The 25,207-nt window shown below is 42.7% G+C and overlaps 1 protein-coding gene across 3 annotated transcripts in view; it reads left to right on the top strand.

Annotated features, from left to right (window-relative positions):
- The first annotated feature begins 3,018 nt into the window (after positions 1 to 3,018).
- LOC115172888 (ribosomal protein S6 kinase 2 alpha) overlaps positions 3,019 to 25,207 on the top strand; it is an 81,645-nt gene continuing 59,456 nt past the window's right edge. Inside the window, exons 1-2 of one of the 3 annotated variants that reach the window (XM_029730721.1) lie at positions 3,019 to 3,645; positions 12,922 to 12,969. In XM_029730721.1, coding sequence (XP_029586581.1) covers positions 3,583 to 3,645; positions 12,922 to 12,969 — 111 coding nt within the window. In that variant the 5' untranslated portion in view covers positions 3,019 to 3,582. The remainder of the gene's footprint in view (positions 3,646 to 12,921; positions 12,970 to 25,207) is intronic. The other 2 variants (XM_029730723.1, XM_029730724.1) reach the window with 2 other exon arrangements.

Genomic DNA, 25,207 nt, shown 5'->3' with positions numbered 1-25,207 from the left:
TCCACAAATGTAACTTTTAACAAGGCACACCTGTTAATTGAAATGCATTCCAGGTGACTACCTCATGAAGTTGGTTGAGAGAATGCCAAGAGTGTACAAAGCTTTCATCGAGGCAAAGGTTGGCAACTTTGAAGAATCTCAAATATAAAATATATTTTGCTTTGTTTAATATTTTTTGGCATTACTACATGATTCCATATGTGTTATTTCATAGTTTGTATGTCTTCACTATTATTCTACATTGTAGAAAATAGTAAAAAATAAAGAAAACTTTTGACTGGTACTGTGTGTATATATATACAGTATATATATATATATTACAAGTAAACCTTATATTGTTCTGTTTCATAATTTCCTATAAACTGAAAGTATTCATCCTAATGTTAATCATAGATCGTAGTACTTGTCTCTAGTATGTTAGATGATGTCTGGTTGCCAATAGTAACCAAATTCAGCCAGGAACAATATTCACTTAGCCCAGTGAATGGACTAGATGGAGAGGGGGAGCTCTCCGGACTGTGCTCTGTATGAAAAGGCCTTGGGACAAACAGTGGTGGTCAGTGCTGTTTTGAGATTAGGGACTTTTTTTTTATGCGCATTGCCTTATTTCTATTACAGCATATTGGATGACTGTCATTCATATTCCATTCACCCAGCTCAATGTGACTTCGATAGGTTTAAGCTACTACGTGATACTTGAATTTGTCCTATACCCATCATGAGGTTGCTACAACTTAGCCTACAAATAAAAGTTTACAACGTAGGTGCACAGCTCGAGAGACAATGACACATTCGATACCGCCTTGCACACTCTTGCCTGCATCTAGCTGATCTGGTGTGAAATCATTATTACAATCCAACTAAAACAAGAGTTTCTATTGGCCAAATTCAGGTAGGTCCCTCCCTGTTTCGTTCAGATTGCTTTAATTTATTGACAAACGTTTTGCAAAAGAATTGGCGAAATTATGACACCCCTGATCACCCGCAAACACAGTTCACTTTCATAGCAGCCACATACAGCATCATCACTTTGCTCATTGTATAATTCCTTCTCACATCTATGCACTATCACCTTTTTAACTTTGCTTGTGGACAAACCATCATACCATAGCCACTAACTGCTACATAGCCTACATCGTTGTCACCAAAATAACATTATATTGTAGACAACAAAATAGAACTAACATGTTACCAATCCTGTATTGAATGACTCATCCCATTTCCATGTGTACAATCATGTAGTACAGTGTACAGCTAGCAGTTGCACCATTGGCAATAAATTAATAAAACCAAAAGCTTACCTTTACTTGGAAGAGTTGCCATGTTGGATAGCCTTAGCCAGCTAGCTAGCATAAATAGCAATAGTTTCTGTTTGAGTCCTGTCGTTGAGTAGGCTAAATTAGCTGCGTTAAATAAGTAAGTGAAAAGTTATCTAGGAAGAAAAAAAACCATCTCTCTCTCTCTCTCTGCTGCTTCTCAATTTTTGAAGAAATGTATTTGTTCAAAACTGTTCAACTATTGTCTTTCTCTTTGAGTCAACTAATCAAATCAAATGTTATTTGTCACATACACATGGTTAGCAGATGTTAATGCGAGTGTAGCGAAATGCTTGTGCTTCTAGTTCCAACCATGCAGTAATATCTAACAAGTAATTTAACCTAACAATTTCACAATGACTACCTTATACACACATGTGTAAAGGAATGAATAAGAATATGTACATAAAAATATATGAATGAGTGATGGCTGAACAGCATAGGCAAGATGCAGTAGATGGTATAGAGTACAGTATATACATATGAGATGAGTAATGTAGGGTATGTAAACATTATATAAAGTGGCATTGTTTAAAGTGGCTAGTGATACATTTATTACATCAATTTTTTCATTATTAAAGTGGCTAGAGATGAGTCAGTATGTTGGCAGCAGCAACTCAATGTTAGTGATGCCTGTTTAACAGTCTGATGGCCTTGAGATAGAAGCTGTTTTTCAGTCTCTCGGTCCCGCTACTTATGCACTGCAGTGCTAGCTAGCTGTAGCTTATGCTTTCAGTGCTAGATTCATTCTCTGATTCTTTGATTGGATGGATAACATGTCAGTTCATACTGCAAGAGCTCTGATAGGTTGGAGGACGTCCTCCGGAAGTTGTAATACGTGCTGTGTAAGTCTATGGAAGGGGGTGAGAACCATGAGCCTCCTAGGTTTTGTATTGAAGTCAAGGTACCCAGAGGAGGACGGAAGCCAGCTGTCCTCCGGCTACACCATGGGGTTACCCTACAGAGTGCTGCTGAGGCTACTGTAGACCTTCATTGCAAAACAGTGTGTTTTAATCAGTTACTTGGTGACATGTTTTATCAAAAAAATTATACATTCATTATTTTTATGAAATTCACTGAGTAGGATGGTCCTTCCCTTCCTCCTCTGAGGAGCCTCCTCTGGTGGCAAATGTTGTAGTGAGAGACCAAAACAAATTAACATAAATGTAGGCATTGTTACAGTAACACAATGACCCTCGACTATGCACAGATCAATTGATACACCACACTCAAGAAATTTGATACAATTTATTAACTAATAAAAATTCTAACTGTTTTCCTTCAAATCCAAATGCGTCATGTACCAAATGTCTTTTTGAAGGGACACTGATCGCGAGCACTTGCAATGAATGGGCATGACATCTCTGTGCATAAAAATGAATCACTATTTACCATCCTCATCATCAACGCCCTTGACCCCCCTCTTCTTCTTCTTTTTCTTCTTCTTTGTCTTCTTCTTCTCCCGTCCTTTTTCTCCTCCCCATTATCTTTTTTTACCATCATGCTGAACAAAATTATCTTCAAGGTCTTATTACGCTGCTAACCTTTTTAATTTGATTACTGTATATTTTTTTTTAAAGTACATTTGGTGCGCTTTGGTGTATTACGTAAGGTAATCCTATACATAAATTGCAATTCAACCAGCCTCCAGAGGATGGCGAAAATACATTTGGGCGGACCGACCAATACGGGGCTGGAGGAAATCAGTCTGGAGTCTGCCAATAACAGGTCGAGTTGCGCTCAGCTTCAACGCTTCATTCTGGAGGCAGTACAGAACGAAGTCCCCATTCCGAGTAATCTCTCATAAATACAGAGAAGAAGAGAAGCTGTATGCCTATAATATAATAGGCTGCGCCGTCGATTAATTAGGTTACATGGACTCAAGAGAAAGCTAATTATTTTTGGCGAATGAATATAATTGCATAGCAAGCCTATTAAACGGCTTGGAAACTCAGTCGGCTCTTCACTACAAATCTGACCTAGGCTACCTGTGTAGAGGGGTTTGATTTTACTCATATCCTGGATCAATAGTTTTCTCGTGTGCTTTTCTGTCGGGTTTATATTTGTTTGTAGCAAACGGCTTCCGAGTGCGACTGGAATACGCGTCTGCACCGGGGATTGAATTGATACATCATAACCGACCGGAATTGAGATTGTGAATAAACAAGACGTTGTTCAGGGTAACGTAACCTTACTCTACAACCCAATACATCTGGGCAAACTGAACGTGTATTTCGATAGCCGAGAACGATACTAAACCTGCATAATGCCTCTTGCACATCTTGCGGAGCCATGGCCCCAAATGGAACTAGTTACACTGGACTCAGAGGTAAGGACACCGGTGAAATTGCTCTTATTGTCATTCCGCATGCCAAATATAGGCTATCTGTAGGCTACACTTTTCCCTTCTGTTAATTGGTGTGCTTGGGAAAGACACTTGACAATAAATACCAGGATCAATTGGTTTTTATTGACATAATGGAACAATGTTGACTTGGGCCATGTTCAGTACGAAAACGTTCTCAGGAGTTGGAAATAGAAATGCCACATGGAGCCGACGTGATTCCATGTTCTGCATGTCAGAGATGCATGTTTGTTCTACATAGAAATATGTTATCTGAACGTTCCAAAACGTTGTCCTGCTGAAGGCGCCCCAGTTGTTATTTGACAAGTTTGTAAAGTTAAGGAGTGCGCTTGCTTGTTTGTTACTGTAGGTTGATGCAATGTACCCATGTGTGTGTGACAACATTTAGCCAAAGTGTGCCAAAATCAAATCTGCCGGGGTATAATTTTATGTAATTGATTCCATGGAGCAGTGTCCTGTAGACTCTAAAACGTGTTCAAAATACTTATTTAAATGTTCCTCTGCCATTTAGTTTAATTTGTTATCAAGTGAGTAGGCTACTCTCCCCATCCACTCATATCCTGTTTTATTCAGTTGTTGGCATGGCTTGACATTTTTCCTTTTGATGTACGGTAGTCTAGCCTAATAGCTAATGTTCAGAGGACATTAGCTGAACTCAGCTTCTGTCTTTTTGAATGTCCTCAGCACCTCTTGACTGGTGGCTGCTTGCCAGGAAGTCCTCGCTGGAATTTTTACTATGATCATGACCTTGCAACTTTTGTTGAAAAGGCAAATTGGAGGCAAGAGTGACATACTGTCTCAGTCACAACGCAATAAACTAGTGTTCTCTCACGAATCAGCATTACATGTAAACCTAGAAAGCCCGTTCTCTCTACTATGTTCTCATACTTCTCTCTCTTTGTGTTGTGATTCGGTTAAACTGGAGGAGTGTAGCCATACTACACCTGTTGGGAATGAGGTCTTCGCTAATCCCCACCAGATTGGATGGGCAGGTGAAATGATGCCTGTCTTGCCTCGTTTCGTGTCATGGGCCTTTTGAATAGGATGTGTTTGAAATGAGCGATCAATGTGTAGATGTAGAGAGATGACAAATGCCTTTAGAATACGGCACACTGAGATCTTTCCCATTGAGCTTGAGGCTGTAAGTCACAGCACAGCTCTCGTTGGCACCTGGCTCCGCTCCAGTCTTAGACTGACGGCCGAGGTGGATTGATTGAGCTGTAAACTGAGAGCCCTGAGACAGATGGACGTTAAGGCTGGGGTTGGATACCAGAGAGAGCTGTGGATTGATTGATTGAAGGGTTTTGGGTTACTATTGGTTTGGACAAGGTCAGATTCATTAACAGTGTTATGGAAATGTAAGGTACTGACCGTCAAAGTACGAACTAGGTTCAGATTTTACCATTGGTCCATTGCTATACTTGAGCTGATAATGATGTCAGCTACTGTCGACAGCTGTGTACAGTTCTAAATAGTAGGATGTCAAATACCCAAGCGTATTGTTATGAACGTCTGATCTGAATATAAATGTTATAATCAACACACTCTTAACACATCCACTCTGTGAGAGGAGCTACTTTCTCCTATCAGATGACAGCTGATGAGCTGTTTGTTTCCTGTCAGTGACTCTGTTTTGAAACTAGAGACGGTGCCAAGGCTACAGATCCGGCCCAGGGTTTAGTCACATACCACTACAAAGTTATCCCTCCATTCTTCCCTCTCTCTATTCCTCCCTGTCTTCACGTCACCTGTCGTTCCGTTCCCTTCCCTATACTAGTCTCGTTCCATGTGCTGCCACTGGATCGCACCTGGCACGCCACCAGGCTTCTTCCGGACCCAGTTTGCTCCCTTCCTCTCCACTTTGGCCCCAACTGTTTTGACGTTTGCAAATCTGTAATGTGGAGTCTCCACCACACTGCTGCTTATAGACCAACCTATCCAGAACCTTCAGATCTGCAAACATCGAAGGTTTATGGCGAAGCAAACATCGAAGGGTTATGGCGAAGGGGGAGGTGCGACTTGGGATTGGCTATCCGTCTGAATCCCCCGATTCCCCAAAGTGATCCGGAGATTCCCCGACAGATGCCTCGACATAGAGCAATGCCCTAGTCATAGACACTTCTTTGATCACTGATGAAGTCACTGTTATTGTTCCCCTGTACATGTGGGGCACATGATTTTTGTTTCCTGCTCATATTGCTTGAGATATTCCCTAACTGCTCTTCTCCTTCCTTCTCATATTATCATGAACCTCTTCTTCTGGTGAACATGTAATGCTTTGATATAAATGTCATGTTTTTAATTTGGAGGACATGTTTGCGACTGATGCAATCAGGCATCTACCTCTATTACACACTAGTCCTCTGTTCCCAGCAAAGCTTTTCTACCCAGGTGCAGCAGAAGGAGCTGAACATGAAAATATATTCATCAACTCTTGGCAGGACACTGCAAGTTCGCTGCGAAAAAAATAATTTGTGAAAACCAATGCGTTTTGGCACATGCTTTTATCAGGTATTTGCTGATGGAGAGTAGAACAGAGCAGAACAGAACACAACAAGCCTCTGCAAGGGATGACTGTCAGCACTTCTGGAGATCTCCCTGTTATTACGCAAGAGGCCAGGGGTTGAGTTAATAACTGTGAGACAATGGTCCACATTCCTCTGAGCCATGCGTGGCCTGCCAGCACAGGGTACACTTTCGGAGCCACAGGGAGGGCGAGAGAGAGAGTGGGTGTGTTCCAGACCGACTATGTTGCAGACGCGCTGCACACAGCAGCCAATGGTTCAAATCACATTTTGTCACATGCTTCATGAACAACCGGTGTGGACTAACAGTGAAATACTTACGGGCCCTTCCCAACAATGCAGAGAGAGGAAATGGAGACATAATAAAGTAAAACGTGTAATGATACAAATAATAGATACACAATGAGTAACTACATGGTCCCGTGTGGCTCAGTTGGTAGAGCATGGTGTTTGAAATGCCAGGGTTGTGGGTTCGATTCCCACGGGGGACCAGTACGGGGGAAAAAATGTATGAATTCACTACTGTAAGTCGCTCTGGATAAGAGCGTCTGCTAAATGACTAAAATGTAAATGTAACTATAACTTGTCTATATACAAGGGTACCAGTATCAAGTCTATGTGCAGGGGTACGAGGTAATTGAGGTAGATATGTACATAGAACTAGGAATAAAGTGACAGTTAACAGTAGCAGCAGCGTATGTGATGAGTCAAAGTTAGTTTAGTTTGGTACATCGCTTCCGCTTGCCGTGTGGTAGCAAAGAGAACAGTATGACTTGAGTGGCTATTTTTAGGGGACTTCTTCTGACACCGCCTGGTATAGAGGTCCTGGATGGCAGGGAGCTTGGCCCCAGTGATGTACTGGGCTGTACGCACTACCCTCTGTAGTGCCTTGCGGTCAGATGCCAAGCAGTTGTCATATCAAGCGCTGATGCAGGTAGTCAAGATGCTCTCAATGGTGCAGCTGTAGAAGGTTTTGTGGATCTGAGGGCCCATGACAAATCTTTTCAGCCTCCGGAGAGGGAAGAGGCATTGTTGATCCCTCTTCATGACTTGGTTAGTGTGTTGGGACCATGATAGATCCTTAGTGATCTGGACACTGATGAACTTAAAGCTCTTGATCCGCTCCACTACAACCCTGTACATGGGGGTGTGCACGGCCCTCCGTTTCTTGTAGTCCACAATCGGCTCCTTTGTCTTGCTGACTTTGAAGGAGATGTTGTCCTGGCACCACACTGCCATGTCACTTACCGCCTTGTCAGTGATCAGACCTACTACCGTTGTGTTGTCGGAAAACTTAATGATGGTGTTGTAGTTGTGCGTGGCCAAGGCTGTGTGCTCTACTGAGCTACGGTCATTATGTAAGCAGATTGGGTATGTTCCAGACCTACTATAATGTAATGGCGCTGCACGCTGGCGTTACGAGATCTGGAAGGTGACTGCAATGTAGTCATCTTGAAACACATCCAAAGAAGGGCCTTTAGGCTTACCTTCAGCTAATCTGGGTGTGACCTGTGGAACAAACACAACCTGGGAGAGATGACTAACTGGCTGAATATAGGGGCATGTGATAACAACCTGGATGAGATGACTTACTGGCTGCCATAGGGGCATGTGATAACACAACCTGAAGCTAGTTTCACACTGGCAGGTATGAGGTCGCTTTCCTTGTTTCCTCATAGCTGCAGGTAGGGGCGGCAGGTAGCCTAGTGGTTAGTGTGTTGGGCCAGTAACCGAAATGTTGCTGGATTGCGTCAGCTTGGGGTTTCAATGGTAAAAATGTGTTGTTCTGCCCCTGAACAAGGCAGTTAACCCACTGTTCCTACGCTGTCTTTGTAAATAAGAATTTGTTCTTAACTGACTTGCATAGTTAAATAAAAATAGCTACATTACCGTTCAAAGTTTGTGGTCACTTAGAAATGTCCTTGTTTTTTAAAGAAAAGCAAAAAAAATGCCTTGAAGGCCAGCATCCCGGAGTCGCCTCTTCACTGACGTTGAAACGGGTCTTTGCGGGTACTATTTAATGAAGCTGCCAGTTGAGGACTTGTGAGGTGTCTGTTTCTCAAACTAGACACGAATGTACTTGTCCTCTTGCTCAGTTGTGCACCGGGGCCTCCCACTCCTCTTTCTATTCTGGTTAGAGCCCGATCTTCAGTTTCTTGGCAATTTCTCGCATGGAATTACCTTCATTTCTCAGAACAAGAATAGACTGATGAGTTTCAGAAGAATGGTCTTTGTTTCTGGCCATTTTGAGCCTGTAATCGAACCCACAAATGATGATGCTCCACATACTCAACTAGTCTAAAGAAGGCCAGTTTTTTATTGCTTCTTTAAATCAGTAAATCAGCTGTGCTAACATAATTGCGAAAGAGTTTTCTAATGATCAGTTAGCCTTTTTTAAATGATAAACTTGGATTAGCTAACACAACGTGCCATTAGAACACAGGAGTGATGGTTGCTGATAGTGGGCCTCTGTAAGCCTATGTTGATATTCCGTAAATCAGCCGTTTCCAGCTACAATAGTCATTTACAACATTAACAATGTCTACACTGTATTTCTGATCAGTTTGACATTTATTTTAATGGGCAAAAAATGTGCTTTTCTTTAAAAAACAAGGACATTTCTAAGTGACCCCAAACTTTTGAATGATAGTGTATGCTACATTCTAGTTGTTTCTAAGTAAAGCTAGGCTTATGAATTAAAGATGGTCAATGCTGCAGCATTTTGGTTTGAAGTACAGTATTTGCACTATGAATGAAGCAGTATTTATTTATTTATTATTTTTATTTTTTTGTGTGTGTGTGAGGGAGAGATTACCAGTTGCTTGGTTTTCAGGGTGGTTCTGCTGCTATAATCAAAGCTGTTACACTGAAGTTATATTTTAACCACGCCATGATTTCTTCAAGGCTGTTTACGTTGCATGAATTATAGATGTCTTTTGAGTAACCTAATTGTGTCACATGGCTGGCTCCAAGCTATGTGCGTAGGGCGATTGCAAAATATAATTTATGACGGGATTTGATGTTTCTGAATAATGAAAGTTCTAAAAATGCATTATGGGTAGTGCATGACCCTAGGATAGCAGCACATTAATTCTAAGTGGTTTTAATGGGCTTTCTCCGTTCTGGTTGCTTTATACTGTTCAATCAAAAATACTGTTTCTGCACAAAACTGACAGTGAAGTCGTCCTATTTGTAGAACACCGCATTAAAATCCTATTTTCTAGCCTCTAACTGGTTTCTATTTGCATTTTTGTTCAATTTCAGCATTGTCATACATTTACTAAGTGATATAGCAAATCAAACATTAAAATACCTTACAGTGGACTGCTGTTGTATTTGGCTCATGTGATAAATACAATTTGATTTGAATACCATTGGTGAAGGTACAGTGAAAATCCACATCGGTGGATCAATACCTGTAGCTATATTATATAGTAAAATACCATGTACCACTCAGCCCTACGTGTGTGTACAGAAATGTAAAATAGGGATCATCAACTAGATGTGTGTGTGATTATTGAGCGGCTGGTCAGGGGGTTGGTACATCATTACAGATACTTTGTAGACTGCAACTTGACAGCAAGGAGGACAAACCGATACAACATTTGACTAAAACGTTCTTACGTTTGTATACGATCACAATTATGCATGAGAATACTTTGGAACAGATTTCCAAAATAAAAATCACTTGGAATCTGATTCACTGGTGTCTTTTATTTTTTTTTTGTTTTTTTTTTACATGGGATGGGGCAAATTCGTCCTGTGGGCTGTCATTTGGGGAGCCCTGATGTACATTTTGAATATGTTTGAGTGTGTAATTTTAAAGTGTGTGTTTTTACTCTGGTTGAAATCTCAGGGGAGAGCGTGGTTAACTGTGCCACTTGGATCAGCCATGCAGGGCTAATTAGGCTGAAATGTGTGGAGCAGCATCTTCCACATTCCAGCTCCAACCTCTCCTGAAGACCCAGGGATTATGACTACAGTAGTGACAACTTTATGGGAGGGGATAAGGAAAGTAGAGGAGGGAAGAAGTGTGAAAAATGGAGGTGAAGTCTACAGAGGTTAGGGAAACACTCCAGAACCAGACAACCAGTTGGTTTCCTCCTCAAGGAGACTCTCTTATTTTTATATATATTTTTCTTATTTTGTGTAAACCCCTCCTTTTTATGATTCATTGTTGGTTTGTGTTTCCTTTTTAGGTCAGTGTTTCACAACTATCTTTTGAGTTTTAGTTTATTAAAGGGGTAGTTCACCTCTTCAAGCCTGTTTTTCTGTAATTTTGAGGTGATTTAGGTGTAACATTTGGAACATACTAAGAATGCCTTACCACCCCCATGGATGTAAACCTTGTGATGTCACTGCCTGGAATAGTGTTGTGGGTGATGTCACTTGAACTATCCCTTTCAACAACTGCAGTCAGTAACCACTTTACCATCCACATTTATTTTGTTATGCTTGTAAAGTCATACTGTATGGAGGAAAAAATGAAAAACACGACAGCTGTGATGGCAACGACAATTTTATAAATGTTGACAGAATTGTTTGTTTGATTATGGTGGGATCCTTTTGTGTCGGTTAAATTAAGTATGCAAGAAATGGCAGTGGAAATGCCTTTTTATGAGCAAATATTTATATAATAACCACCATATCAAAGTAAACTTGATGCTCCTTTCCAATAAATATCAAGGGTCTTATTCTGGTGACGTGATGATTGATGCTTGTCTAACGTTTGACAAATACAAATTCTCGCTCTTATCCATAATAATCTCATGTAGACTACACTATCCAGTGACTGCACAGCCTACCCGTACTGCAAACTGTTGGCCAGAAAGTATGTGCTAAGACCAGAGTAGTTATATTTGCTATTTAACACAACAGTTTTTGACAAAACTATTGGGAGAGTTTAACTGCGATGGAAACAACACAACTTTAGATTTTTATTCGGTACATGAAAACTTAAGCGAAAAAGTCAATTTTGTGTGCACTACGTCATCACACACTGATTTTTATCCGCAGTAAGTCAGTTTTGTGGAAACGCACCACTAGTCGGAAAATTCTCATCTGTCACAAAACTGGATGAAAACACCAGCTAGGTTAAGTCTTTTAAAAAAAATGTTTTTTAATATTTTTTATATTGATCTTCCTTTTGCACTCTCATAAAACCTCTGGGTTTGGCTGGGTTTGAGAAGCTCATTGTGTTTCCTAGACCTGATAGCCTAACAAGTTCTCTGGTGAGGGTGTGCCCTGAAAACATTCTATGATTACAGTAATCCTGCTTTCCTTTTGCGCTCTTGATTTGTGGTAGAGGCTGCTGCAGTAATGTCTCACTACTGGTCCTTTTGGCTGTGTTTACACATGCAGCCCAATTCTGATATTTAGCCTAATTAATGAGCTGATCTGATTTATCAAAAGACCAATTAGTGGAAAAAGATCAGAATTGGGCAATCTGTATAAATGCAGCCTTTGAGACTGATGCAACTTAACATTTCCAATGCAAGTTAATTTGTGTCACCCAACAGACCTATTGATCTGTGAGATGACTATCGTGGACAATCTTAGTGAGTGGGGGTTAAGGCCACGGTTCTCTGTTTAGTAAAGATCTTTCTATGCCCTCAGACCAAGGGCAGTGCCTCAGATAAGCCATTTTCCCGCTCTTTCTTCTTTATCACAACTTAAGGGTAATCAATATCCTGGCTGGCTCTGTGTGTGTTAGAAGAAAACAACTGTATTGTCGTCAGGGGAGAAGAGTAGGAGAGGAAGTGTGACTTCAGGTTCGCCTCTCTCCATTGTGACATGACATACGGGGGGCTCGGTCAGTGTTGGCGCTTCAAGCCTGAACCTCGCTTTGTGTCTTCGACTCTTTTTATTATTATTATTTTTTCAAAATGCAATATATAACAAGGTCTCTATTTTTGTATGCTATGGTAAGAGAGAGGGTGTTTTTTTTTTGTGTGTTCTGTCAAAACAAGAATGTGAATTTGTGTGTTCTTAGGTATAAGTTTACAGAATGCTTCCGACCAAACAAATCATATTTAGTTCTTTGTGAAAACAGAGATTGAACATCTGTAGAGATACTTGCCCCCGGCTGTTTTAATGGCCTGTGGCAGTATTTTTAATGGCCTGTGGTAGCTGGATATTGCACTACAATGTACTGTGGTACCAAACCATCTAAGGCCTTGGGTGAAACATTTAGTCAATTACACTATCATCCAATGTTCTCAACCCAGAAACCTGGAGTCTTTATATACAGTAACTGTTGGTTATTCAAATGAATCAGGCTGCCTCCATCATCATCATCGTGGCTTTAATGGCAGTTTGATTTCACTGGAAAGTGGCCGGCCTGTCATGTATTGGTCTTTGAAATGCCGTGATTCTCTTTTCATCATGACATTTAAAGAGTGCCTGCTCTTGTGAAACTACATGGCAATTATGTCATCTGGTGCTTTAGCCTCTGGTCCATGCTGTGTATGCTGGGAAATAATGTGCAGACTGGCTGATAACAAATGGATGTTCTCTTTGAAGGGCTCTTAACAATGCTTCAGCTAGATACATTGTTGGAGGATAACTGTGGTTGGCCATTTCAACAGGTGAAACCCACTGGGTTTGTCAGCTTAGAAACAAAGTAGCATAATGAGTATAGATGCTCTAGGTTGCTATGGTTCCCACCCACACAAACGTCTTGGCACTGAAACTGTGTTCTCTCGTTTATTTTCAGAATGGGCAAAGCGTCACGGAGGATGGGGTCCCACCTGCTGGTCACAAGGTAAGAAGCGTCTTCAGATCACATCTCGCACATGCTCACCAAATAAACTATGCAATGCTGAAACTATTTGAAAAGATACCTTTGGGAAGAGCTGTTTTCCTCTGCCATCATTTTATGGGAAGTGCGAACAGGAAGACTATTGCCTCGCAAATAATGGAAATCTACTGATTCGACTAAAATACAGCAATGAAGGTGAAACTGGGGACTGATAGGCTATAAGACCACATTGTTTTCTGTATTTTGGCTTTTAATTGTATTGATTTTTATTTTTTACCCATTTTCCTAACTAGGAAAACCTCAATGAGTTTGTGTGTGCACTTGCATGTGTGCTTGCGTGTGTGCAGTGGCATTGGAAACCCTAAGCAAGGATCAACTGACAATGTGCTGTCAGGATGACAGACTGGGTGGTGTTGGCCAATATTGTGCTGTCAGGATGACTGACTGGGTGGTGTTGGCCAATATTGTGCTGTCTGGATGACTGACTGGGTGGTGTTGGCCAATATTGTGCTGTCTGGATGACTGACTGGGTGGTGTTGGCCAATATTGTGCTGTCTGGATGACAGACTGGGTGGTGTTGGCCAATATTGTGCTCTCAGGATGACAGACTGGGTGGTGTTGGCCAATATTGTGCTCTCAGGATGACAGACTGGGTGGTGTTGGCCAATATTGTGCTGTCAGGATGACAGACTGGGTGGTGTTGGCCAATATTGTGCTGTCTGGATGACAGACTGGGTGGTGTTGGCCAATATTGTGCTGTCTGGATGACAGACTGGGTGGTGTTGGCCAATATTGTGCTGTCTGGATGACTGACTGGGTGGTGTTGGCCAATATTGTGCTGTCAGGATGACTGACTGGGTGGTGTTGGCCAATATTGTGCTGTCAGGATGACTGACTGGGTGGTGTTGGCCAATATTGTGCTGTCTGGTTGACTGACTGGGTGGTGTTGGCCAATATTGTGCTGTCAGGTTGACTGACTGGGTGGTGTTGGCCAATATTGTGCAGTCTGGTTGACTGACTGGGTGGTGTTGGCCAATATTGTGCTGTCAGGTTGACTGACTGGGTGGTGTTGGCCAATATTGTGCTGTCTGGATGACAGACTGGGTGGTGTTGGCCAATATTGTGCTGTCTGGATGACTGACTTTTTTATTTATTTGTATTACTTTTTTTTAGATGAGGATAGGGATCTAGATGGAAGGGATTGGTCAAAAATATGCTTTATCTATCTGAACAAGAATGTAAACGCAACATGCAACAATTTCAACGATTTTACAGAGTTACAGTTCATATAAGGAAATCAGTCAATTGAAATAAATTCATCAGGCCCTAATCTATGGATTTCACATGACTTGGCAGGGGTGCAGCCATGGGTGGGCCTGGGAGGGCATAGGCCCAACCACTTGGGAGCCAGACCCAGCTAATCAGAATGAGTTTTTCCCCCACAAAAGGGCTTTATTACACACAGAAATACTCCTCAGTTTCATCAGCTGTCCGGGTGGCTGATCTCAGACGATCCCACAGGTGAAGAAGCCGGATGTGGAGGTCCTGGGCTGGCGTTGTTACACGTGGTCTGCGGTTGTGAGGTCGGTTGGAGGTACTACCAAATTCTCTAAAACGACATTGGAGACAGCTTATGGTAGATAAATGAACATTGCAGGAATGTCCACCACAGCTGTTGGTAGAAAATGTAGTCAGCAAGCCAACTGTACGCTCCCTCAACTTGAGACATCTGTGGTATTGTGTTGTGCACATTTTAGAGTTTTTATTGTCCCAAGCAGAAGGTGCACCTGTGTGATCATGCTGTTTAATCAACTTGTTGATATGCCACACCTGTCAGGTGGATGGATTATCTTGGTAAAGGAGAAATGCTCACAACCAGGGATGTAAACACATTTGAGAGAAATAAGCTTTTTGTGCTTATGGAACATTTCTGGGATCTTTTATTTCAGCTCATGAGACTAACACTTCACATGTTGCGTTTTATATTTTGTGTGTGTAAAATATACATACAGTGTCTTCGGAAAGTATTCAGACTCAAACTGATTTTAAATAAAGCAATTTTCTCAGCAATCTACACACAATACCCCATAATGACAGTGAAAACAGGTTGACATTTTTGCTAATTTATTAAAAATAAAACACAAATGCCTTATTTACGTAAGTATTCAGGCCCTTTGCTATGGGATTTGAAATAGAGCTCAGGTGCATCTTGTTCCCATTGATCATCCTTGATGTTTCTACAAATTCATTGGTGTCACTCTGTGGGAAATTCAGTTGATTGGGCATTATTTGGAAAGGCACACCTGTCTATAGAAGGTCCCACAGTTGACCGTGCATGTCAGAGCAAAAACCAAGCCATGAGGTCGAAGGAATTGTCCGTAGAGCTCGGAGACAGGATTGTGCTGAGGCACAGGGGAAGTGTACCAAAACATGTCTGCAGCATCGAAGGGCCCCAAGAACACAGTGGCCTCCATCCTTAAATGGAAGAAGTTTGGAACCACCAAGACTCTTCCTAGAGCTGGCTGTGCGGCCAAACTGAGCAATCGGGAGAGCAGGGCCTTGGTCAGGGAGTTGACCAAGAACCCGATGGTCACTCTAGAGCTCTAAGGAGATGGGAGAACCTTCCAGATGGACAACCATCTTTGCAGCACTCCACCAATCAGGCCTTTCCCTGTGGCTCAGTTGGTAGAGCATGGTGTTTGCAACGCCAGCATGGTGTGTGCAATGCCAGGGTTGTGGGTTCGATTCCCACAGGGGGCCAGTACAAAAAAAAATGCATGAAATGTATGCATTCACAACTGTAAGTCGCTCTGGATAAGAGCATCTGCTAAATGACTAAAATGTAAATGTTTATGGTAGAATGGCCAGATGGAAGCCACTCCTTGGTAAAAAGGCACAGGACTTCCCGCTTGGAGTTTGCCAAAAAGCACCTAAAGACTGTAGCAAAAACAGGTTTTTAGAAATGTTTGCAAATTTTATAAAAAAAACAATTATATTTATTAAGTATTCAGACCCGTTGCTATGAGACTGGAAATTGAGCTCAGGTGCACTTAGCTGCATGGTGACACCTTACAACTAATTGGCTCTCCTTTTTTCTCCCAGCCTGTTAGTGGAACAAACAGCACACAGGAATGGTGGGCAGGCATCTGGTGTTGCTCATTGGGCTAAAGCATGACTCGTTGTTGGTCTACACTGTGGACAGGCTCCTGAACAGCTTCTATCCCCAAGCCAAAATACTACTAAATAGCTAACTGAATGGCCGTACGGCCATATCTGAGTTGACCCTTGAATTTTACACACTCGTGCACCCTGACGCTCCAAAATTCACCCACATTTATACTGACTACGGACACACACATACAATCATCATTTTATGTTGCTGCTACTCTGTTTATCATATATCCTGATGCCTAGTATACATATCTACCTCCATCACTCCAGTATGCTTGCACATTGTAACTATGGTATTGGAACTGACCGTGTGATTTGAGATATATGCATCTTACTTTTTTGTCTTCGTCTTATTTGTACTACCATATTTTTTTATACTATATTGATTACTGCGTTATTGGGTTTGGAGCAAGAAAGGCATTTCACTAAATGTGGCATTTAACACAAACTTCACTTTTTGGCTTTGGAGAAGTAAGGCTTAGAGCCTGTAAACATGGACATGGTGTTCTGATAGAGTTGAAAGTGGAATACATGGAAACATGCAAGCATTCATTTAGATGTATTATTTTATGTTTTTCATAAACAAAACACTCAATTATGGAATTTATTGTGGAAGAATGGGGTTGCATCCCTCCAATAGACACTTGTATAATTTATGCCAAGGTGAATTGAAGCCGTTCTGGTGGCTCATGGTGGCCCAACACCCTATTAAGACGCTTTATGTTGATGTTTCCTTTATTTTGGCAGTTACCTGGACATTGTTGTAAAATCCCTCTCCTCTCTAGAGCAGTGCTTTCTCACCCAGGACCTTAACAACATCTCTATATGGAGGTTGATGTTGCATGTAGCCAATTTGTTGGCTAGCTAATGATGGGCATATAAAGTAACTCGGAAGTAGAGCCTGTTTTTTAATTTTTTTTAAATTACATTTTTACTTTCCATATCTGACCAGGAAGTACTCGTGGTCCTTGACGAGGGGTCAGGAAGTACTCGTGGTCCTTGACGAGGGGTCAGGAAGTACTCGTGGTCCTTGACGAGGGGTCAGGAAGTACTCGTGGTCCTTGACGAGGGGTCAGGAAGTACTCGTGGTCCTTGACGAGGGGTCAGGAAGTACTCGTGGTCCTTGACGAGGGGTCAGGAAGTACTCGTGGTCCTTGACGAGGGGTCAGGAAGTACTCGTGGTCCTTGACGAGGGGTCAGGAAGTACTCGTGGTCCTTGACGAGGGGTCAGGAAGTACTCGTGGTCCTTGACGAGGGGTCAGGAAGTACTCGTGGTCCTTGACGAGGGGTCAGGAAGTACTCGTGGTCCTTGACGAGGGGTCAGGAAGTACTCGTGGTCCTTGACGAGGGGTCAGGAAGTACTCGTGGTCCTTGACGAGGGGTCAGGAAGTACTCGTGGTCCTTGACGAGGGTACTGTCCTCTCTCTCTGTGACTTGTGCTGAAGAAGCTTTGGAAGGATTTAAAATGTCGCTTTCTCCTCTTATCCCCATAGCCCTGTAATTTAAACAGATTTTTAAGGAGTTTCTATTCTACATTTGTAGTTATTTATCAGACGCCCTTATCCAGAGCGACTTAGTTAGTGCATTCATCTTAAGATTGATATGTGATTGTCCCACCTAGGTGTCATAGTAAGTAAATTTTTCCTCAAAGTAGTTATCAGCTGGGTCAGAGCTAGTAAGAGGGGGTTGCAGGGGCCAGAGTGTTGTGGGAATATTTAAGAATATTTTGTGTAGGGTTTGCGCATAGCCTGAAGGTAGGGAGGGGCAGTTCCTCTTGCTGCTCCATAGGCAAGTACCATGGTCTTGTAGTGGACGCGAGCTTCGACTGGAAGCCAAGCCAGTGGAGTGCGTGGAGGAGCGGGGTGACATGGGAAGACTTGAAAGTTGAACACCAGGTGGGCTGCAGCATTCTGGGTAAGTTGTTTATGTGAGGTAGGGTCATATTCTACTGATTGTCGTAGAGCATGAACCTGCAGGAGTGAGTAACTGCTTTGATGTTTACAGAGAATGACAGGATGTTGTCTGCGTCATGCCAAGGTTCTTTGCACTCAGGGAGGGGGACACCGTGGAGTTGTCAACCATGATGGAGAGGTCTTGGAGTGGGCAGGCCTTCCCCGGGAGGAAGAGCAGCTCGGTCTTGTTGCGCTTGAGGTGGTAGGCCGACATCCAAGTGGCGATATCTGCCAGGCACGCAGAGATGCGTGTGGCCACCTGGGTGTCAAAAGGGGGGTAAGGAGAAAAGTAGAGTGTCCTCTGCATAGCAATGATAGGACAGACCATGTGAGAATTTGACGGAGTCGACTGACTTGGTGTGTAGAAAGGAAAAGGCCTAAAACTGAGCCCTGGGGGACACCAGTAATGAGAGTACGTGGTGCAGACATGGATCCTCTCCACATCACCTGGGAGGAGCGGCCTGCCAGGTAGGATGCAATCCAAGTGTGTGCAGAGCCTGAGACGCCCAGCCCTGAGCGGGTGGAAAAAAGGATCTGATGGTTGTCGAAGGCAGCGGATAGATCTAGGAGCATGAGGAGAGAGAGTCAGCGTTGGCAGTGCAGAGAGTCAGCGTTGGCAGTGCGGAGAGCCCCTGTGACGCCGAGAAGAGCAGTCTCAGTTCAGTGAACTGTCTTGCAGCCTGACTGGTAAAAAAGTAAAATAATAATGGCCATTTAGCAGACTCTTTTATCCAAAGCGACTTAGTCATGTCGTGCATACATTTTACGTATGGATGGTCCCTGGAATCGAACCCACTACCCTGGCATTCCAAGTGCCATGATTTGCCAACTGGGCTACAGAAGCTGGTTCTGATAGTGAGAGAGTTGGTCAGAGAGGGCACTTAAGTGTTTTGGAAGTCAAAGAAAGAAGGGATACCGATCTGTAGTTTGTCGGAGGGGAGCGACTCTGGCCATGTTGAAGACAGAGGGGACACAGCCAGTGGTCAGGGATGAGTAATGGGAGGTCTCCAGAGATGGTCTGTAGAACGGAGGAGGAGATGGGGTCAAGCAGGCAGCTTGTCGGGCGGCTGGACGTCAAATTACACCAACACTTCTAATCAAATTGTAGCACAATACAGGCAATTAAGACGTAATAACATCTGATGGGAGATTTGGGAAATCTCCTTCAGACAGCTGTAATGCGGTCTGAGCCTTATCTGAGCTGCAAATGATATTACTTAGCAGTTTTCTCTGTAGCAATAACGCGACAGTGCCACTGTGTAGGTATAGAACTACTGTTTCAAGCCAGCCTCTACGGTTTCTCCCTGGTGTCATCGTCCTTGCGGGATGTTTTTGGAGGAAAGTTTCATCAATCCCCTCCAGGGCTTAGTTTGAAGGAGTGTGAAATGAACTGGAGTCATTCATTTCCATGCCTGAAGAGTGAGCGTTGTGAAATTGGGTTGGAAGTGTTGATGGTTTAATTTGATGTAAAGTTGGGATGTTTACTACATATAAAATGCATGTATTTTGAATTTGTGTTCATTTGGTGTTATTTCATGAAGGCAACAATTTCCTTTCTTCTTTTGCAAAAATACAATTTTAAACACCGCTGCACTGAAAAGGAGCTCTGTGCAAAAGGAATCCTAGTGAGTGATTATACTGTTAGGCTGCACAGTTGGTCGGTTGCTTGGCATGGCTGGCTTTGTTGTCATGGTTGCTTGGCATGGCTGGCTTTGTTGTCATGACATTCAATAAGACGGTGCCAACGACAACCGAGGCTGTGGTGAAGTAAGCTCATAATTCAATTATTCAGGATTTAATTTTTTTTAGGTAAATGGCACATTTGGGGAAAGGCTGTTGCCTCAGTCATTTCAAAGAATAAAGAAAACAGCCACTTTAATAATTCTGTATTTTATTCCATAAAGGCCTAAGTGGTGATGAGTATTGATAGAACAATGGGGCTTTGCAGAAGAGCTGTCAGTCAGAGGACTGATGCACGATAAACGCACACCTACAAACAGTATATAGTGCATTCATAAAGTATTCAGACCCCTTCCCCTTTTCCACATTGTGTTACGTTACAGCCTTATTCTAAAATTGATTATATTAAATGCTTTGCTCATCAATCTACACACAATACCCCATAATGACAAGGCAAAAACGTTTTTTAATTTGAGCAAATGTATACAAAAAAAACAAGATGCGTTATTTAAGTATTCAGACCTTTTGCTATGAGAATCGAAATTGAGCTCCAGTGCATGCTGTTTCCATTGATCATCCTTGATGTTTCAGCAACTTGATTGGAGTCCACCTGTGGTACATTTTTAATTGATTGGACATGATTTGGAAAGGTACACACCGGTCCATATAAGGTCCCACAATTGACAGTGCATGTCAGAGCATAAACCAAGCCATGAGGTCGAAGGAATTGTCCGTAGAGCTCCTAGACAGGACTGTGTTGAGGCACAGATCTGGGGAAGGGTACCAAAACATTTCTGCAGCATTGAAGGTCCCCAAGAACACAATTCCCTCCATCATTCTTAACTAGAAGAAGTTTAGAACCACCAAGGCTCTTCCTAGAGCTGGCCGCCCAGTCAAACTGAGCAATCGGGGGGAGAAGGGTCTTGGTCAGGGAGGTGACTAAGAACCCAATGGTCACTCTGACAGTTCCTCTGTGGCGATAGGAGAACCTTTCCAGATGAACAACCATCTGTGCAGCATTCCACCAATCAGGCCTTTAACATAAAGTGGCTAGACGGAAGCCACTTCTTCAGTAAAAGGCACATGACAGCCCAGTTGGTGTTAACCAAAAGGCACCTGAAGGACTCAGACCATGAGAAACAAGATTCTCTGGCCTGATGAAACCAAGATTGAACTCTTTGTCCTGAATGCCAAGCATCACATCTGGAGGAGACCTGGCACCATCCCAGATCCTTGATGAAAACCTGCTCCAGAACAGAAGAGACTGGGGCGACGGTTCACCTTCCAACAGGACAACGACCCTAAGCACACAGTGGCTTCGGGACAAGTCTCTGCATGTTCTTGAGTGGCCCAGCCAGAGCCGGACTTGAACCCGATTTGAACATCTCTGGAGAGACCTGAAAATAGCTGTGCAGCGACGCTCCCCATCCAACCTGACAGAGCTTGAGGCTCTGTAGAGAAGAAGGGGAGAAACTCTCAAAATAAAGGTGTGCCAAGCTTGTAGCGTTTTTATTATTTTTTTTAAACATTTGCAAACATTTCTAAAAACCTGTTTTTGCTTAGTCATTGTGTGTGGGGAGGGGGGGGGGCGATTTAATACATTTTAGAATAAGGCTGTAACGTAACAATGTAGAAAAAGTAACAGGGTCTGAATACTTTCCGACTACACTGTATAGCACATTTAGACTGCCACTGACCCATCTTGTGGAAATCGCTCAGCTCTGCATCCAGGACAAGATTCTTCCCGATTTTAAACCTTAACCTGTGTCTGCGAGTGTCTGTGTCTGACATATAGTCACCAGTCACACCTTTCAGCCCTAGAGGCAGATGAGGGGCTTTGGGCTAGTAATGCTTTTGTTCCATTGGTGTCAATGAGATTAGTAACTTTACTAATGTAACATAATGGGCTTTTGGTTTCGTTTAGCGCAGCTCTGGGCTATGTTTTTAACGCTCGACTGCCTGCTGCACTTTTTAAGAAGAGCAGGGCCTGTTTATTTATTTATTTTTTTATATCACTTTCCTCCAGTCGACAGACATTTTGAGGTCACACAGCCTCTCGAAGCACGTAGGCTGGGGTGTAGTGGCATCAATATTCCATAATTTTCCGGGCAAACCTGTGTATGAGAAGTAACTATTCTGTGAGGCTGTGTGACCTCAAAATGGCTGTCGACTGGAGGAAAGTGATATAAAAAATATTCCCTCTTATACCTCGGGCTCCAAATGCATGTCTTTGTTTAGTCATAAAGTGTGTGCACCCCTTCTGAATGCCTCTCAACATTGAGATGAAAGAATGCAGAAGAGTTGGTTGTGATTCCGTGTTGAATCGTCTTCATCAGGATTAGCACCTGCTCACGATCCACGTGTGTGTGTGTGTGTGTGTGTGTGTGTGTGTGTCGGTCATGTTTGTCCAATGGGTGCGCTGTATTGAGCCATTCCAATTTAGGGTTTAAGTATTGACCAGTATGATGGGTTAATTGTGTGTAGGTGAGGTATTAGAGATGGACCTCTGTGGGGGGGGGGGCATGTTGATGGAAGTAATGCAGGCCTCCATTCATACTGGAAGTCCCCAGTCAGCAGCGTGTGTGTGTTCATTCATTTTCATGGTGTAGGCATGGTAACTGCTCATCCACCCCCCCATCTCAGGCCCCAGTGCTCTGAGCGTGTGCACACACACACACACACTCATCCTGTCAGCAGCTCACTTCTGAATATAACTGTCATTTATTCTGCTCTACCTGACCTAAACAATGAACAGAGGCAGGAACTATGCCTGGGGGCACATCAACTCAACAGTAGAAGGGGTCAAAGGTCAGATTCGAAATGGACGACACCATACCTGTCGAATAATTACGGCTGACCTAAACCTGGCATTTCGACTGGTCGGTTTAGATGACAACGTTTTCCCCCCTGGGCATCAGCTCTGGTTTGAGAGCCATTGCATGCTGGACCGGTAAATTGCACCAGGATTTCACGTCACTCTTGTCCATGGCAATGAAACCTCCAAACGCCTGTTTCTTGCGATTTTAATCAATCTCATAATTTGGCTATGTTTTTTGTTGTTGTCTCGAGTGGATGTCAACCTCTTGGTTTGAATTTCACATCTTCAAAGTCTTCTTGTGTCCAACTTGTCGGTGTTCCACTAATACACCTGTAACTAAGGGACAGTAGAGGACAAGAAGATTGACTATAGTCAATCAACAAACATGGCTTTCCCTATGAAACTCCTGCACTCTATAGAAAAGCAACCCGTAATTAAAGCTGCAAGCGGCAATGCCGGGGTTCAAGCTGTGGCCCCACTGTGTCACCATCAGGACACATTACCCTAGGATGAGCTACTTCTTCTGTACACCTTACCACACTTGGCAAATATCAGAATTCAATCAACCACATCATGCAAAATACTTTTGCTGAATTTAACTTTTTAATTGATATTGACTACTTTAAACATGTTTTTCTTCTGAACCGCTGGACCGAATTTGGTATATAGCATCTATGGAGGCTCATCTTTAAACACAACATTTATCTTTAAACACACATCATCTATTTAAAAACAACATGGTCGCTATGAGCCATTGAGCTAACATAAATATTTTTCCTGTCCAACAGTGCCGTCATGCTGCCATACTCTACAGGTTACCTAGACTCACCTCCCTGAGCGTGTGTGCCAAATTTCATCACTCTTGAGACAAACCGCTCGAGATATAAACGTGTCGGTTATTATTACTAATAATAAATTATCACGCCAATAAATACAGTAGGGTTTCACAAGCTTCGATACTTAAAACCCTAACTACTCAAGTCTTAAGGGACTGCAGTGCCTTGACGTGTACTAGTGTGCCCTCTGCTTATAGTGATCAAATCAGGCCTGCACTGATAGGATCACTATACGGAGAGTGCACTGTACTATGCTTTAGACATTTTAAACATGCAGTGGATTTCTCATTTCTGGTAATGTGGTGTATCTGATGTCATGAGGCTTTACTGTCTATGTCGGTACAGCTTGGGACTTCACACCTCAGGAGGAGAGTGTGTGAGAGAGGCTCTTTTCTACCTCTGGAGGTCCCACACGACAGTTGTCCCGCACGACAGATGTAAACGGAATTGTCTTGTTCAGCCCAACAGAATAAATCGTAATAGGAGAGCAATTGTTTTTGAAACCGCAAAAAAATGTGTAGACATTTTCCTAATGTTAGATACTTGTATTATTGAGTTTTTACTTGAAATTGCAGTGAAAGCTGGTTACTCTGAAATTGACAGTGTACTGTAGCTTTAAAGGAATCTCAAACGCCTTCATTTAGTTTAATGCACAGGCGACCATGAACACAAGCATCCACTGCCTAGTGAATAAACTTTTTCAGTCGCAATCAGCTTTTTTTCCCATGTAATGATTTGCATGATATTAATGAAATGAAGCATGGTTTGTTCTCAGATTTATTTTTGGCTTACCTATCTATTGTTTAGCTTGCTACCTAGTTCTGTATAGTATAAATGACACTGTCAGGGATTGTTCTGCCATTGAAAACCTTGAGCGGGCCGCCTAAGCTCTTTTTCATGCTGCCTAAGTCCAAACAGTGTACATTTTAGAAATATGTTTTCAGCATTGAAAAACTTTCAGTGAGAACTTAAAACCAGATGTAATGTAATTGAAAAATGCATTTAGCAGTACTGATTTTGTTATGTTTGAGCAAAAGAACACTGCATTAGCCAATGCAAAATGCATAGAATTGCAGGAAATTCACTTTAAAACTGCAATATTTTCTCTCATGGCAGATGTAGAATCACAGGAAATTAGGTATTGAACTTCACACACTTCTCTCAGCTCCATGGAGAAATGTGTAGAATTGCAGGAAGTAGTCGCACCCCATTTTTACATCTAAAATTCAGCCGTGGCGACGGGCTGACTGCGCCCATTACCACTCCTCGTGCCACGCCCAACACCTAAGCCCCCTTTTGATCCAGGAAAAACCCTGACTGTATGATAACGTTACTGTACTTTTTTTATATTCGTATGTGAGGGGTGAACATTCTTTTTTGCTGTGCTGAAATTGCTTGAGGCAGGGAGAGATGTTCAGATCTACGATCAGCTGGGGATGTCTTCTATGATCAACATTTGCAACGCATCACCACTCTCCAGGAGCCACGCTGCTACTACTTCAGGAGGTGTATATGTGGAGTGTGGGTGAGTGGCACTATGAGTAACTTCACGCTATTCTTCAGGATCCAAGACTACTGCTTCAAGACGTGTGTGTGTGTGTGTGTAGTGTGTCTTGTCACCACTTTGCATCAAGCGTCACCACTTTTGAGAAAGTGTGTGTTTTGTGTTTAAAAAGCTGTTTAGGTTCAGCGACCCTCTGTGCCTGATGTTTAGGAAAGCTAGAGGGCAGATAACATGTTTTACCCCTGCTGATCTCCTCAGCCTTACTACCAAAGGTGCTGTT

The sequence above is a fragment of the Salmo trutta genome, chromosome 33 (genome assembly GCF_901001165.1).
Source record: "Salmo trutta chromosome 33, fSalTru1.1, whole genome shotgun sequence".
In the NCBI taxonomy this organism is placed as follows: domain Eukaryota; kingdom Metazoa; phylum Chordata; class Actinopteri; order Salmoniformes; family Salmonidae; genus Salmo; species Salmo trutta.
Note: the sequence above shows the minus strand (reverse complement) of the source record. Positions and strands in the feature narration are given on the sequence as shown.